Consider the following 15529-nt stretch of genomic DNA (forward strand, 5'->3'; position numbering starts at 1 on the left):
CAAATTGAACCCAAGCCTGTAACACTGATTGTGGGAAAGAGCTTGGAAAGTTAAAACACACATGAAACAAAAACACTGCTGTGGTTTGGAACTAACTTGCAATAGGTTTTGGGCAGTCAAATAAAAACAATTGCTCTTAAAGAAACAAAGCAGCATAAATAACAGTGTTCAAAATGAGGTGCTAGCATCATTGGACAGATGTCCTTCACCAAAAAGACAAACGACAACTACTTAGGCATATTAGTTTGGTATCTTGACGTGACAAATAGTTTGGGAATCAGAAAAAAATTGCTCTATTAACAGCTTCTGAAACATAGCGTATTTCTTCCTATTATACCAGTAAAGCTAGGAAGCGGCATTGATCCCTGGGGAAGGTGATATGCAGAAAGCTTAACCTTGGGAAAGTTCCATCTGTTGTTCTGCTCAAGTTTCTCACTTGTTCCCCCCACCCCCTCCCCACACCTTTCTTGCAGAGGACTTACATCTTCACTTTCCTACTGAGCTCCCGAGTCTTCATCCACCCACACGAGCTCCTGGCAAAAGTGGGGCAGATCTGCATTAAACAGAAGCAGCAGCTTGAGATTGGGTCTGAGGCAGAAAAGGTAAATGAACAGTTCGTTTCTGTGTTGAACTAAGCTATTGTGCATTTTATTTTCCTTTCTTTTTTAAGCTAAAAGTGCATAGAACATACTCTGACAGAGGTATTTCCCTAAAGACTTTCATGCTTAAGCCTCTTTCCCTGAAACACTGTTAATTCTTGGCTGATCATAGAACCTTGATATCCATTAAGCTCATTGGGCTGAGGCCCTTCTATCACTTGTGGCTTCTTTTTCCAATGGGAGGTATTGAATATTAAAATACAATAGGCTTTTTAAACCCTTTGAAAAACTGTATATAGCACAGAGGTGCACTGTTCTGGGTCATGGACTTCAGTTTACCATTAGGCAAATTCTACAGTCCTTAACTCCTACTAGTCACCCACTGACTTCAGTTTCAATGAGCAGGTAACACTAGTGGATACTGGTGAGACGTAGCAAGCAAGCAGGTTGAGGTTCCAATGCGGATCCAGAAGTTTGACATCTTTTAATTTATCCCAACTCTCTCTATCTTCCTACCCCCCAGCCCACCATGGCTATAACAGAAATCTCACAAGAACAAGCTTTTCTGGATCTCCGCTCCATTTTTTCAAAAATTTCCTAACTTCCCACCATTGCCAAGCTGGTTCTGTTCCATCAGTGTTTCTTTAGCAGTAGGTGTTGGCACAGTCAGTCAGTCAGAACTGTAAGAAACCAAACTTGAACCACAGAAGAGAACATGCCAAAGGGGCTTCTACTCTTTGTCTGGCAGCAACATAGCCCCAGACTGCATTCCTGAGCCACCAAATTTCACGACCACTGCTCCCAAAGCTGACCATCTTACTCCAGCTCCCCTAATCATTCTGCGATATACCAACGTTGGGAGGCCTAGCTTAACCATTAGAGGAGTGAAGTTCTGGAACAGCCTTCCAAGGGGAGTAGTGGGGTATAAAGATCTAACTGGCTTCAAGACTGAGCTTGATAAGTTAATGGAGGGGATGATATGATGAGATGTAGCTGATCTGTGACTGCTAGTAGCAAATATCCCCAATGACCGATGAGACACTAGAGCTTTGAGTTACTTCAGAGAATTCTTTCCCAAGTGTCTGGCTGTTGGGTCTTGCTGAAATGCTCAGAGTCTAACTGATCATCATATTTTGCAGTCAGGAAGAAATTTTCACATTGGCAAAGACCCTGGGGGCAGGGGGTTAGCCTTTCTTTGCAGCATGGGGTGTGGGTCACTTGCAGGTTTAAAGTAATGTAAATGGTGAAGTCTCTTTAACTTTATGTCTTGAAACCAGGGGCACCGGAACAAGGAAGGCCATGGGGCCATGGTCCCATCATTTTTTACTGACTATAAGGATGAGTGATGGGGAGCGGGGGCAGGGGAGCATCAGGGCACAGGGACAGCACAGAGGCAGGACCATGGTTTGGGTGCCAGTGCCACCCCCCGGCATTTTTAGGGAGATTCCATCGCTCCTGCTTTAAATCATGATTTGAGGACTTCTAACTGAGCCAGAGGTTAGGGGCATATTACAGGTGTGAGTGGGTGAGGTTCTGTGGCGTGCAATGTGCAGGAGGTCAGACTAGATGATCATGATGTCCCTTCTAGCCTTAAAGTCTATGAGAAAGGCTGCAGGCTGCTGCTGATGTTTTATGCAGGAAGTCAGTTAGACTCTCTGAGAAAGTGTAGCGGATATGATGCTTAAAATCCGCTGGCACTTCCAGTTTTGCTCTCACTGGACGAATGTCTTCTCTTCATACTTCAGGTTGAAACTGGGATGTACTGAGGGGCACAGAAATGGGGCCATATAAATAGATATTTTCAAAGCTCTAAATGACTAGGTTCAGTTCAGGTTCTGGGCAATGGTCTGAGCCAATTCTTTTATAATAGGTCCCAGTTCAGCAAGGAACTTGGGCACATATATAACTAAGCATTTGAATAGTCCCATTGCTTAAGCACTTTGCTGAATCAAACCCTCAACAATTTAAGCCATCCCTATATACAAGAGTGAAATTCACTGCTATCAGTAATTAAGCTTTCAGAATTCACATATGGACTATTTAAGGTTTATGGATAATAAGAGTACAAGATAATGCTCTTCTTTGCAGACAGCAATGTAGTTCAGTGCATTCATATCAGAAGACACCAGCAAATAAGCACTAAGCCAAATGTATTGGTAACTTAAATGGCAATGTATGTTATACATGGAGTGGAAGTTGTTAGGTAATATAACCCATGCAATTTAGGCATTAAATGGGTATGCAAAACAAGTGTAGCTTATGTACTGAGATGATTTAGCAGGAAAATCAACTAGCAGGAAGGTGTAAAATAGAGCAGCTCGCTTTCTGAACACCCACACTCGCAGACCTGTTGATAAGTTGGAAATAGGCATCAAGGAAACTCAGTTAACAGCAAGGTGTGAAAATGAAAGCTTGTGTGTTTGGAAAGCTACTTTGCACCCTCCTGTAAGTTGCTTTTTTGCTATGACCCCGACCCTTGCTTCCCCCTCAGTGTAAATTGCACTCGTTTTCCGTGCCCAATGAATACCAAATTAATGCAAGTTACACTACTGCACTTCTTCCAGTCCCAATGTAAATTTGACCTACAGACTTCCATTAGTATTGCATCAGGGATGAATTTGGCCCATTAGCATTTGCAAATGATTTGCTCTATTTGGCTGCAAAGTAGGAATGTAAAAACTCATTCCATGTACATCACAGAACTTCTAAACTGAAGTCACTATATGCACACCCAATCATAGCTCATTTGGGTATCATTGGCCAAAATCCGTTCCACCAGCATCTACTAATTAAGTGCTATCGCAGCAGAAAATAGCTGGCACAAAAAGTTACAACAGATCTGATCACTTTCTGATTAGAGATTTGCATAAACAAATTATAAAATAAAGGGCTAGCTCACTTGTTGTCTGGGTAGCGTATGAGCTGAAACACTGATGGGGGGCCAGGCTTTGAGGTTATGCACCATGGTGCTTATCATTCCTACATTTTTGATGTTTCTACCTAGTAGCACAGAAAAAGGGGAAATCATGTCAAGATGTAAGTGGTAGACTGAAAGGCAAACACTCTGCGCTATCTTCAAGCCTGCTGGCTAATTTTAAAGAGTGACAGTCTGGTAGCTTTTAAGACATCAGATGTAATATGTCAGTCACTTATTAACTCTGTCAATAAAGAACAAACAACTTTCCAATGAGATCTAGACAAAACCAAGAGTGATTGACCCAGAGAAAGAGCAGCAGTACAATACTGCTTACAGATAAAATCAGCTGGTGAAACATATTGGTAAAAATATTGCCTCAAAGGAAAGCTTTGGTTTTTAACTACTAGTGAACTGGGAAAATCACCCATTTCTATTATGATCTGATTTTTTTTTTAAATAAATGCAGTAATATCCAGAGTGACTAAAAGCCACAGGGACTAGAGGCCCATTGTAACAGGTGTTGTACAAGCAAAGTAACAAAACAGTCTCCAGCCCTAAATAGCTTAACCAATCTAACTTGTTTTAAAAATCCAAGGAGATATTAAAATTTGCACTGAAATGTTAGATTGTAGCTTGATTATGAAATAGATTTGATCTATCTAGCCACATATTTCATTCTAAAGACTGCTTTTTTAAAAGGAAATAAAAGGAGTAAATTCAGTGCTCAAGGAAGCAAGGGACTGATAATGGTGATACACTGAACATTCACATTGCTTCACATTTCAAACTCTGTCCTCCTATGGGACCTATCCAAAACCTATAGTTAGTAGAAATACCCCATTGACTTTGGATCAAGCCCTTCATAGAGAAGACAAAAGTCAATAGCTACATGGTACCAAGAAATTACTACCTGCTAGCTCCAAAAGGGGACCAAGATCTAGAGGTGGTGTTTTGTTATAGGGAAACAACTCTACAGTATTTATTGCCTCCTTGCTTAACACAGCAGGTTAATATTTAGAAAAAATGTGTGTTTCTATCTACTGCACATACGTAAAATATTTCAGTGTTGTAGCCATGTTGATCCTAGGATATTGGAGAGACAAGATGGGTGAGGTAATACCTTTTATTGGCCCACCTTCCGTTGGTGAGAGAGAGAGAAGCTTTCAAGCTACACTGGGCTCTAAGCCTGTTTCTTTCATCAACGGAAGTTGATCCACTAAAATATATTACCTCACCTACCTTGTCTCTCTAAGATATTTCACTCATTTGATTGATACTATGGCCCAGTTCCTCATCTAGTGTAAATCAGTACAGTTCTCCTGCAAGTTAGTTCACCAGCTGAGAAGGGGCCTTTGGCACTGGTCTACACTGGGAGGGGGGGGTAAAAATTCGATCTAAGTTATGCAACTTCAGCTATGTGAATAACGTAGATCGACTTACCATGGTGTCTTCACCGCGGTGAGTTGACTGCTGCTGCTCCCCCGTCGACTCCACCTGCACCTCTTGCGGCAGTGGAGTACAGGAGTTGATGGGAGAGCACTCGGGGGTCGATGCATTGCATCTAGACTAGACACGATAGATTGATCCCCGCTGGATTGATCGCTGCCTGCCAATCCGGCGGGTAGAGAAGACATACCCTTAGAGACATTTGCATTCTTCTTAAAGAAGATTGTGAATTTAATACTTAAACCCAGGACTGATAACAGTGCTGAACTGTGAGCCCGGTATAGCATAGATGCAACACAAGCTCTGACAGTTGAACTGTGCTGATCACTAGCACCCCTGCTACTCTAGCCAAGTGACAAGGAGAGGGAATGTCACTCATCTCCCGTTGTGTAGTACAGGACACCGAGTGTCAGGAGCTGGGCTCTTGGCAATGCTATGTTTGGAGCGTTATGTTTAATAAGTGTGAATCACGCATTAGTTAACACTCAAAGGAGAGACATGAGGACATCTAGAGAGAAAAAATGTTGCTACCATTATATTCCATCACATTCTGTTGGAGCATAAGAACTTTTCAGAGACAGATAGGAGAAATTATACGTATTGCAGGGGATCTCCCCCCCATGGGCCACATGCAGGGTCAGATTTTCAAAAGGTATTTGGGTGTCTAACGCTCATTGATATCAGTTGGCATTAGGCATCTAAATACCTTTAAAAAATCTGGCCCACAATGCTTAGCACAATAGGGTCTCGATCTCAGTAGGGTGGCTGTGCATTACCATAATACGACTACTACTACGGATATTAAAAATATGGCAAATCTTATTGTCTCTCGAACAGGGACATAAAGGAACAGGAAATAAAGCTATCAAAAGAATAGGCAGGTACATTTCTTGTATGCTCAATAAACACACATGCAAGTTGCTGCCTCCCACGAAATTACTAGCCCAAATTTTCTGATTTTTATCAGTTATCACAGATGTGTGCATCATCACAAACCCATCACACAGAACTGCGTTTTAGCAGCATGAACATGAAACAGGAATCTAGCATTTTTCTGGGCTGATGGTTTTCAGTGTTGCATTCAGAAGGAACATCTTGTTTTCATCAGGCAGTGAGAGCAACTGATAAGCTTTGTCACACTTGTATTCTTGCTGGGTAATGTTGCTTGTCTTGCATTAGATTCCTAACTTTGAGCAGTGAGGAAAACAAATTCTGACAGCCTGTGTAGGGGGGTTCATGCATCATGGACAAACATAGACACCAAAATAAATACATTATTCTAAATCTATGCGAATATGCAGCAGACCATTGTAGCTGTGAAAATGAATCTGAAATTTTCCCCAAATTCAAAATCAAGAAGGTACAGTCAAGATAATCATCATTAAAATAAGCCTGGTGGAAAAAACAGATAGTGGAGCTGTGCCTATTTACACCAGTTGAGGATCTGCCCCACCAGCTCGCTACACTGATTTACACCACTCAACACTTTTAACGGTGGACCAAATTAATTCATGCTGCACAGGGAGATATAAAATTGCATACCTCAGAGGCAAAAGGTGATTGAAATTGAAGGACAGGCAGTAACCCTGCTGCTGCCCTGCCTGATTATTTTAGAGAGTGGGTGTGGGAGGAGCTTGAATTTACAGCAGGGGATCCACAGAAGCTACGCTGGCAGAGGTTACAGTAAGGATGAGCTGAATCTGTGCCCACCCAAATATTCAATTACACACTCGCTTTTTTAGCTACCTGCCTCCAGCCAAGAGCACATCTGCCATTTTGCTAACTCTATCTCCTCTCCTAGTAGACTTTCCACTGCCAGAACTGTATGCCACAGTTTGTACCAAAAAAAAAAAAAACTTGGACAGGATTAAATCCAGTCATTTGTAAAGCACCTCCCCCTTCCCACACACCTAAACATTTGGGTTTATGTAAGGACAATACATGTGTCATTCAGTGACAGAGCTGGGATGTAAATCGTGCATTCTGGCAGCTGGAGTTTTCAGGGAGAGAAGATAAAGGTCAGGGGTGGCTCTAGACATTTCACCGCCCCAAGCACGGTGGTACGCCGCGGGGGGTGCTCTGCTGCTCACTGGTCCCATGGCTCCGGTGGATCTCCCTCAGGCATGCCTGCGGATGCTTCACCGGAGCTGCGGGACCAGCAGACCCTCCGCAGGATCACCTGCGGGAGGTCCACCGGAGCCGCCTGCTGCCCTCCCGGCAACTGGCAGAGCGCCCCCCACGGCATGCTGTCCCAAGCACGCGCTTGGCGTGTTGGAGCCTGGAGCCGCCCTGGTAAAGGTTTCAGTAAGGGCTGGACACCAAATTTGGTGGGGCGGGGAGGAAAACCTGGAGTTGCTACCAATTTCTCAAAAAGGAGGTCTGCATTCAGAGAACTTCCTCCAGATGCTGTTTAGAGTATGTTTTAGGTGAGTTTTAGATGGGATTCCATCCATCTGTCCCCAGGAAGACCAACAGAATTCCAGTGGTATTAAAATGCAACAGCACGCAGTTAACATTTCTGTATAAGCCAGTAGCACCAGCCATCCTGTATAATCCTTTTAGTGGCTCATTTCTGAAGGGTCCAAACTCTGCATGGTTTTATTTTAAATTCAGAGCAGCCATTGTTAATTCTCCCTCTAATTACATATGAGTGAGCTGTTAGAAGTCATAAAAACAAGAGGCTTGTTTAACAAAAGTGTCTTGGAGAGAGGGGATTTTGCTCATCTCACTGAGCATGCTGTTGGGGGGAGGCGGGCGGGAATTCCAGTCAGGTTCTCACAAAACATCCTCTTTTCCAACACATTTGTTTCATCTACTGACACTTGAACCTGCTAGCTGACTTGCTGTAAACTCCAGGAGGTGGGAGGGGAAAATCACAGAGGGAAGTACCCTAACCAGTGCTGAGGAGGAACTGCACTTTGCATAGTGGAACTTTTTCAGTGACTCAGCTGGGAAGGTAAACAAAAGAGAAAACTTCCTCTTTATTTTCTTAGAACTAAGCTTCTTTTAGAAGCTAATGAGTCTCTTAACCAAAGGTAAATATAAAGAAGACTAAAATTAGAAAGTCTTCCTTCTCACAGTCAAAAGTCAGTTTCCACCCTGATTTACGCCATGTGCCCTTACTGATTTATGCTGGTTGGGGGAGGGAGGGAAGTGGAGTGTACAGGATATACGTTGGCAGAATTTGACCCTCCTAGGAAATACCGAACAAAATCATTTCCCAGTCTTAGGACTACCAAGCGGACCCTCTGTAATTCACTCCATACTTGCTGTCTTCCTAGTTGTGTGCACTTGACCATAGTCCATAATGCTGCCTGGTTTGTTAAATGGGGTTTGCCATGTCCTGTTCAATGAGGCAGTTGCTTGCCAAGAGTGCTGTTCAAGATGCTGTGTCCTGTGCAGAATCAGTGAGAACATGTCCACACTCTACTGAGGTTCTGCTGAAGCACTACTCTCAGTTTGTTCTGTTTCATGGACAGCACACAACTGCCCATATAAAAAGAGTCATCTTCCCAATTAATTCAGCTTGGTTAAATTGCAGAGTGATCATTGACTGGTGAGGGGCAGCGGGAGAGGGGGTGTTTATTAAAACTCTCTCCAAATCCCTTATAACCACATCCCTTTGAATTTACCAGTACAACCCTCTTTCACCACCAAAGCTGGATTAATTAGCATCCAATCAGTTCCATATGATGGAACAGCCTCAGTGCATGACACTAGAGAATTCACTTGTCAGGTGACAGAGGTGCAGAGCTAACTCCTTTCTCTGAGGGCTTTTGGAGCAAGTGCCAACATTTTATTGTCAAAGTCTCTTTTGATTTAGATGTAATGCAAAGTACATACAGCCTCTTTTGTAGCATTTATTTATTTGATTGGTTATTTCAAACAAAGCACAATCTGGGGGTCCTGATTAAAAGAATTCTGCAGAAGGAAGACATTCTTTAGGAGCACTTCACCGGAAAGATGCTTGGTTATGACATGGCAGCTGTGTGTACATTTCAATTAAGACATTAAGGTATTGCTCTAGTCCTCAGTTGGTGTAAGTCAGCCACATAACGTTGACTTCAGTTGAACAAAACACTTGTACAATACCATCATCTCCCTAGCTGTTTATGACTAGCCTTAAAATATTTTCAAAGCTTTTGGTTTAGAAATAAAAGCTAACCAGTTTCAATGGCACTGGGCTAATTTACATCAGCTGGGGAGCTCTCTCTGTGTGATATCAACACAACTGAATACATATTTTAGTAAATTCACACGCCTGCTACTGATTCAATTATTTTTGATTGTGGCTCAGGGTGTGCACTTTCCTCCATCAAGCATTCACTCACCTTCACAGCAATAAGAGGTCCATGGGTCAGTAATCAACCCATCTCTACTCCTCTCTAGGCAAAGCTAAAATCCTTTGCTGCCAAGATCATTCAGCTCCTGAAAGAATGGACAGAAACATTCCCCTATGACTTCCAGGATGAGAAATCCATGAAGGAGCTGAAGGAGATTGCTCACAGGATCACGCAATGTGATGAGGTAAGGAGGGAAATAAATGGATTCCTAGGTTTCTCTTCCACGTATGGTTATCTTCGTATTTTCTCCCCACCATTGCTGTACACCTCCTAACCAGGTTAGAATAGCAGCTGCTGAGCTGTCAGAGCAACCATTGGATATGGGTTAGGAGGTGAACTTAGGAAAAACTGGGTGTGTATTGCCAAATCCCAGGGGGAGATGACACAGCACCTGCTGATGGTATGGGAGGTGAGAGGAGGAAGAAAGAGGATTGTACGGTAGAATACAATTCCAATGCACAGTACAGTGTATTTTATGCATCCCCCTCTGTGCCTGATCCACATGGACTGTAACTTTCAAAAGAACCTTTAATACTAGCTATAAAAGCATTTGCTTTAGTCCTCAATGCCTCTGGACCAATCCCCAATGAGAACTATGACAACAGTTATAACAAGAGTACCACATAGCTCGGTAATACTAGCACCAAGAAAGATCTTTAAGCTGATGTTTACCTTTTCAACGCTGGTCTAGCTACAAATCTGAACTGTTGTGAGCTTTCATGTCTAGCAAGACAGGAGAAAACTTTCTCCAAAGTAACGTGCCAATCTGGTAGATCCAGAGTGGCTAAAACTAGCAATGGAGAATCCTATTCTGAAACAGTTAGGAAGCTCGCGTGACAAAGGAAGTCACTACAAAACTGGAGTCAGAAAGAGGGACAGGGAGGAGGGGGAAGTATGAGGGGTAGACTATACTGAAGAAATTGAAGGTAAAAAAAAAAAGTAAAATGAATAGATCATAAGAATTAAATTGGAAAAAAATGTTTTCTAATGTTTTGGATCCATTTAAAGACTAGCCTCCCTAGCTTTTTAGGACAACAGAATTATGTATGTGCTTTGTTTGATTTAAGAGAAGGATGAAGAAAAACAGGTTTGAAAGCATTGCAGGAGGCAGCAACAAGTCATTATACAATTAGCTGCTTCAGCTGTTGTCAAAAGGAAGTACGCCAGTTCATTGAGTCAGTGGTATTGTTTACCTGCATGCTACTAAGAAAATGTCAGTGTCCTAATAGGTGAAAAAGAGGTAGGATTACAATAGCCTTTCTGTTGTCTTTGTAAACAGGAAAAAAAAGTAGTTGGCAGGGATTCTGTCATAAAAAGGTGACACACTTTTAAACGTTTTCCACTTTGATATAGCAAGTTCAGACTTTTAGCCATTGTGATAGGAGCATTTCAAATCTCTATTATTGGGAACAAGAGGACATGCTCTAGCTTTATATACAAGAATAAATTGCCAGTTGGAAGAAAAATCACTGGCTTTATGGAGTGGCTCAACGCACCAGTTGCTGAGGTTTCATGTGATGTCCGTTTATTATAGTATCGTAGCATTTATCCTTTTAACAAGGCTACATGTCAAGTTCTCTGTCTGAGAAGGGTTAGGCTGTGTCTGACCCCTAGAAATGTAATTTGACACTAACAAATAGCCAATGGCTCCCAGTCTCACTGTTTGTCTCCTGTTCTTTTATGTTTGAATAAACTACCTAGCAGTCTGTAAAACAAAGTTACTGGGTTTTGTTTTGGTTTAGTTTTGTTTTTAATTTTTCACCTTTCCTGCTTTTCTGGATGTATAAGATATTAGGAGTGAATAGAAACAGATGTAAGGCAGTCATGCTAATGACTTGGAGACTCAAGGACAGCATAACTGATTTTTGTGGCAGAATGAGCAAATATTTAGACTGTGTTCTTAGACTCAGATTTATAAATTCAAGGACCATGTGGACTGTAGGCAACTCATTAAGTTTTATCCCATTTCAGTTGCTTTCTCCATAGTCACACAAACATCTAAACCTCCCACCACCCTCACTTTCTCCTACATTTAAACTTTCTTCCCTTATCTTGCAAAATACATATCCATTGCTAGGGGGCCATTCTCCCCTCATCTATGCAGGTGTAAATCAACTGTCAATGGATTTATGGTGTAAAACCCAGTGTAACTCTGAGTAGAATCAGAACTCTGAGAAACTCCTGCAAACTTGTATTTTAGGCTTTCGTAGCATAATAGCAATAATAGCTCCAGCCAGCTGCTGCTCAGCAATAATCCTGTTGCCTCATCAAGATAAAGGTATGCTGCCTTCAGCTTCTTATTTGATTCCACTTTGGAGCCAGATTATTGCCTTGTAAAGCAATGATATGACACTATTATTGCTTAATTATAGCATACTACAGACAAATTTTTGATAGCCATCATCTCTTGCATCTGCTACATAGTTTTCAGTCATCACTGCACATTGGTGGCGTCCTTGAATAGTCACGGACCCATTCCACCCCACTTCAGTGCATCCAGTTGACTCTGGATGCAGAGAACATGACAGCAACAACATTAACTCTTAAAGCACCACCGTACTTCAAAGAAATTGATGCATGGGAACCCAAGAGAGAGATCATAGGGAAAGAGGAAGGCACAGGAAAGCTGAGTAATTGCTTTGGCAACTGAAAGAGAGCTGTTGAAAGAAAGTTGGGGAGGAGGGTGTGCAAGTGTTAATTTGCAAAGCTACATAGATATTTAGAGTACCCTGAGATGGGCTCATTTGCATATAAAAATCAGGTGTGATGATAGGATAGAAAATACCAGATGCTAAGCAGCCTTATTAACCAGTCAGAAATTCCTTGCTGATACAAATCCCATATTTGTACTCACAATACAGAGTAAAGGTTCCTACTTATCAATGATTCTGTCATCTTACGCTTAGGAAAATGGAACCGTGAAGAAGATCATCAGCCAGATGACACAGAATCTACTGATGACCCTCTCTGCAAGGAGTCAGTACCAGGAGATAAAAGAGAAATTCAGGCAACCTGTTACTGATAAAGGAACCATACTTAAAAACAAGCCTCAGTCGACCCAGAAGGACATACTGAGCATATGTTGTGACCCACTGATCTTGGCGCAGCAGCTAACTCATATTGAGCTGGTGAGATTTCGATTTCCACATTTTAGTCCTTTCGTTTTCTATTTACTGCATGTTAACATATTCAAAGCCAGGAGTTTGCCATTGACGTCAGTGGGAGTAAGATCAGGCCTTCAGTGTAATTAAAGTGTTCCACTCTAACAGATGGGAAGTGATGAATGCACGAGAGCAACCAGGTAAATCTGTGAGGGAACAAAGAGGGTACAATGCTTTCAGGGGCGAGGAGGAAGACACTCCCAAACATTGGGTCTCTAAAAGCCAGGGCCAGCTTTATAGTCAAGCTACTATGAAGGCAACCACATGGTACCTCAGTGTTTGGCCTCTCCTTCCAATCCACTGACAAAGAATGGAGGGAGAGTGAGAGCTGGTGCCAGGATAGAGGCTTCTTTCCTAGTTCCTTACTGGTACTAGACAGAGAGAGGGTGACACTTGGATTATTGGGGTCTCAGAAGAACAGAACTAGAGCAAGTTAATTCATTGTTGGTGCCTAAGCTCAATCAGGATAATTAGAGCAAAGCTTGTAAGAGAGAGAGGTATGAAGGCCACTCTGGTAATGTCTTAGGCCCCACTGGCATACCTTTCAGCTGGAATCCTGTTTATGCTGGTCTTTGTACATTGACAATTCCTCCCCCAATGCAGGAGAGGGTGAGCAACATTTACGCAGAGGATCTGATGCAGATTGTCAGTCACATGGATTCCCTGGATAACCACAAGGTGCGTGTGTGGGTAAGGAGTAAAGAGCCTCAGCAGTTCAAATGTCTGTATGCCAGATTCATGAAAGGCTAGGAGGTAGCAGAATTCTGTGGCAATTCAGCTACCACAGAATTAGTAAGTCTGGTTTAGCAGTATTGAAACTACCTGGGTTTCTGTTTCCAAGTGTTTCTACCATACTCAGGGACAATCATCATGATAGTCTTTTTCTTTGGTTTTACCAAAGAAAAGCTGAGTTACTCCTGCTGCTATTGCAGTTCAGAGAACCATTCTGAGGGTATGGCTACATTTGGAATTTCAAAGCGCTGCCGCGGCAGCGCTTTGAAGTGTGAGTGTAGTCAGAGCGGCAGCGCTGGGAGAGAGCTCTCCCAGCGCTGCATGTAAACCACATCCCTTACGGGTGTAGCGTGCAGCGCTGGGAGCCGTGCTCCCAGCGCTGCTGCCCTGATTACACTGACGCTTTACAGCGCTGTATCTTGCAGCGCTCAGGGGGGTGTTTTTTCACACCCCAGTTGCAGCGCTGTAAAGTGTGAGTGTAGCAAGACTCTCTGACCTGGCCATTCCCTCATGCTTCTTGAAACTCTGGGCTAGTTAAATCTTGATGCTGTTGATCAAGTATTACTAGTTCCTTGATGTAAATTAGTGTGCTCTCCAATGTTAACTTGAGCCAGCCATCCAGACACATGCTAACACATAAGCAGACTTCTAGGGAAAGAAAGAATAACTATTTAAATATTGAACAGGGAATACAAAGTTGTTCACTCTTTTGAGAATGGCATCCACCCAGCAGAGATGACAGCCTAACAGGTTTGTTCCATTACATCTAAATTATAATTCAGAGGATAGAACACAAACAGATCTTCTCTTAACCAGTAAAATGGCACAGTCCAAAAGGACACCACCTGCTAAATGTCCAGCACTGGTTTTGCTGCTTCTGACTGTGGGTTTATGTTATTTTTTGCCCTTTGCCGGAGGAGATTCAGCTAAAGAGTGAAAGAAAAACAAAGAAACAGCTCCACTTCGTATTTTATGGTGCTTTAACATTGGGATGTTCAGAAATTTGGAAGACAAGATGCTAGAGATGGCAATTGCCCCTTCATTTCCCTCTTGGACCTCAATGGCAAATCTGTTGTAAGAACAGGAACTAGGGAAATCTGCTGAGATATTAACATTATAGATGCTCTCTACAGATTAAGTAGAAATAATCAGAAGTTTTAATTGAAGCATCATTTCTAGTAATCTATTGGGGCATCCTTAAAAAATTGACACTGATTTCACAGGCAACTTTTTTTTCTTAACTTTCTTCGGATAATAAGGTAATATGTTAAATGAAAGAGCGAGAGAGAGAGAACGAACACACACACACGCACACATTTCTTTTGAGGAAGATGGGTAAAGGGTAGGAAAATTTGGACACATTTGAACCATCTATAACCCTTGCCCTCTTCTCTCTCTCAACCCGCCTGAGCAGAAAAAAAATGAGTAGAAATATCTGCACCCTTCTGTGTGCTCATAACCCACAGCTGTTCAGTGAGGTTACCTCATTACCGGATACCGGTTTATAGTTAACGTGTGATGACAGGATACATTTACAGTAATCTTTATTCGGGCTTAGTGGGGATTAATATATGGCCTCTTCTCTTTAGTGCCGAGGCGATGTTACCAAAACCTACACCTTGGAGGCCTATGACAACTGGTTCAACTGTCTCAGCATGCTGGTGGCTACAGAGATTTGTAGGGTAAGTACTGGAGGAATCTTCTTTCTATCAAGGAACCCTGCCTTTAAAGACAAACAACATCATTGTGATGTTATGCATAGGGACCCTGATCCTGCAAAAATTTAAGTAAATTCACCTCCATGTGCACCTGAGTAGTCCCACTTAAGTCAATAGAACAACTCATGCATGAAGTTATGTACATGTTTCAGTGTTTTTTAGGTTCAACGCCCCGTGATTTATATTTCTGCATAGCTTCCATATTTATGCTAGTTAACACCGACTGAAGGGGAACTTCCATTAAATTTGATTTAACATAGCTTTTTTGTGTTTTCATAGCACGCTTGGCTATCCCCAAAGCTACCAGTAGTAAAACAAATGTTTTGCTGCATTGCAAATTCATTTTGTCCTTCTTCCATAGCATTATGCAATTAAGTCATTGTGCTTATTTTGGGACGACACTGAATGCCATGGGAATACCTTCTGCTGTTGTACACACAGGATTAAGGAGAAGAAACTGAGTCGGGGGTGGGAAGGGAAAAAAGAGAGAGAGAATCCATATAAACTAAATGTATCTTCTATAATGGGAAAATGCACAAAAACTGTACTGCCCAAGTCAATCTCTTTTTATGTACATATTCCCATTGTGTCAAGTGTAAGAGCTCTCCTTTCA

At 42.2% G+C, this 15529-nt stretch overlaps 1 protein-coding gene across 4 annotated transcripts in view; it reads left to right on the forward strand.

Moving 5' to 3' along the window:
- The window catches only part of RASGEF1A (RasGEF domain family member 1A), a 285401-nt gene that overhangs the window by 259182 nt on the left and 10690 nt on the right, over nucleotides 1–15529 (forward strand). For 3 of the 4 annotated variants that reach the window (XM_030570254.1, XM_030570252.1, XM_030570251.1), the window contains exons 3-7: nucleotides 474–602; nucleotides 9352–9489; nucleotides 12212–12433; nucleotides 13070–13156; nucleotides 14788–14880. In XM_030570254.1, the coding sequence (XP_030426114.1) occupies nucleotides 474–602; nucleotides 9352–9489; nucleotides 12212–12433; nucleotides 13070–13156; nucleotides 14788–14880 (669 nt within the window). The remainder of the gene's footprint in view (nucleotides 1–473; nucleotides 603–9351; nucleotides 9490–12211; nucleotides 12434–13069; nucleotides 13157–14787; nucleotides 14881–15529) is intronic. The other variant, XM_030570253.1, reaches the window with a different exon arrangement.

Source organism: Gopherus evgoodei, chromosome 7 (assembly GCF_007399415.2).
Source record: "Gopherus evgoodei ecotype Sinaloan lineage chromosome 7, rGopEvg1_v1.p, whole genome shotgun sequence".
In the NCBI taxonomy this organism is placed as follows: domain Eukaryota; kingdom Metazoa; phylum Chordata; order Testudines; family Testudinidae; genus Gopherus; species Gopherus evgoodei.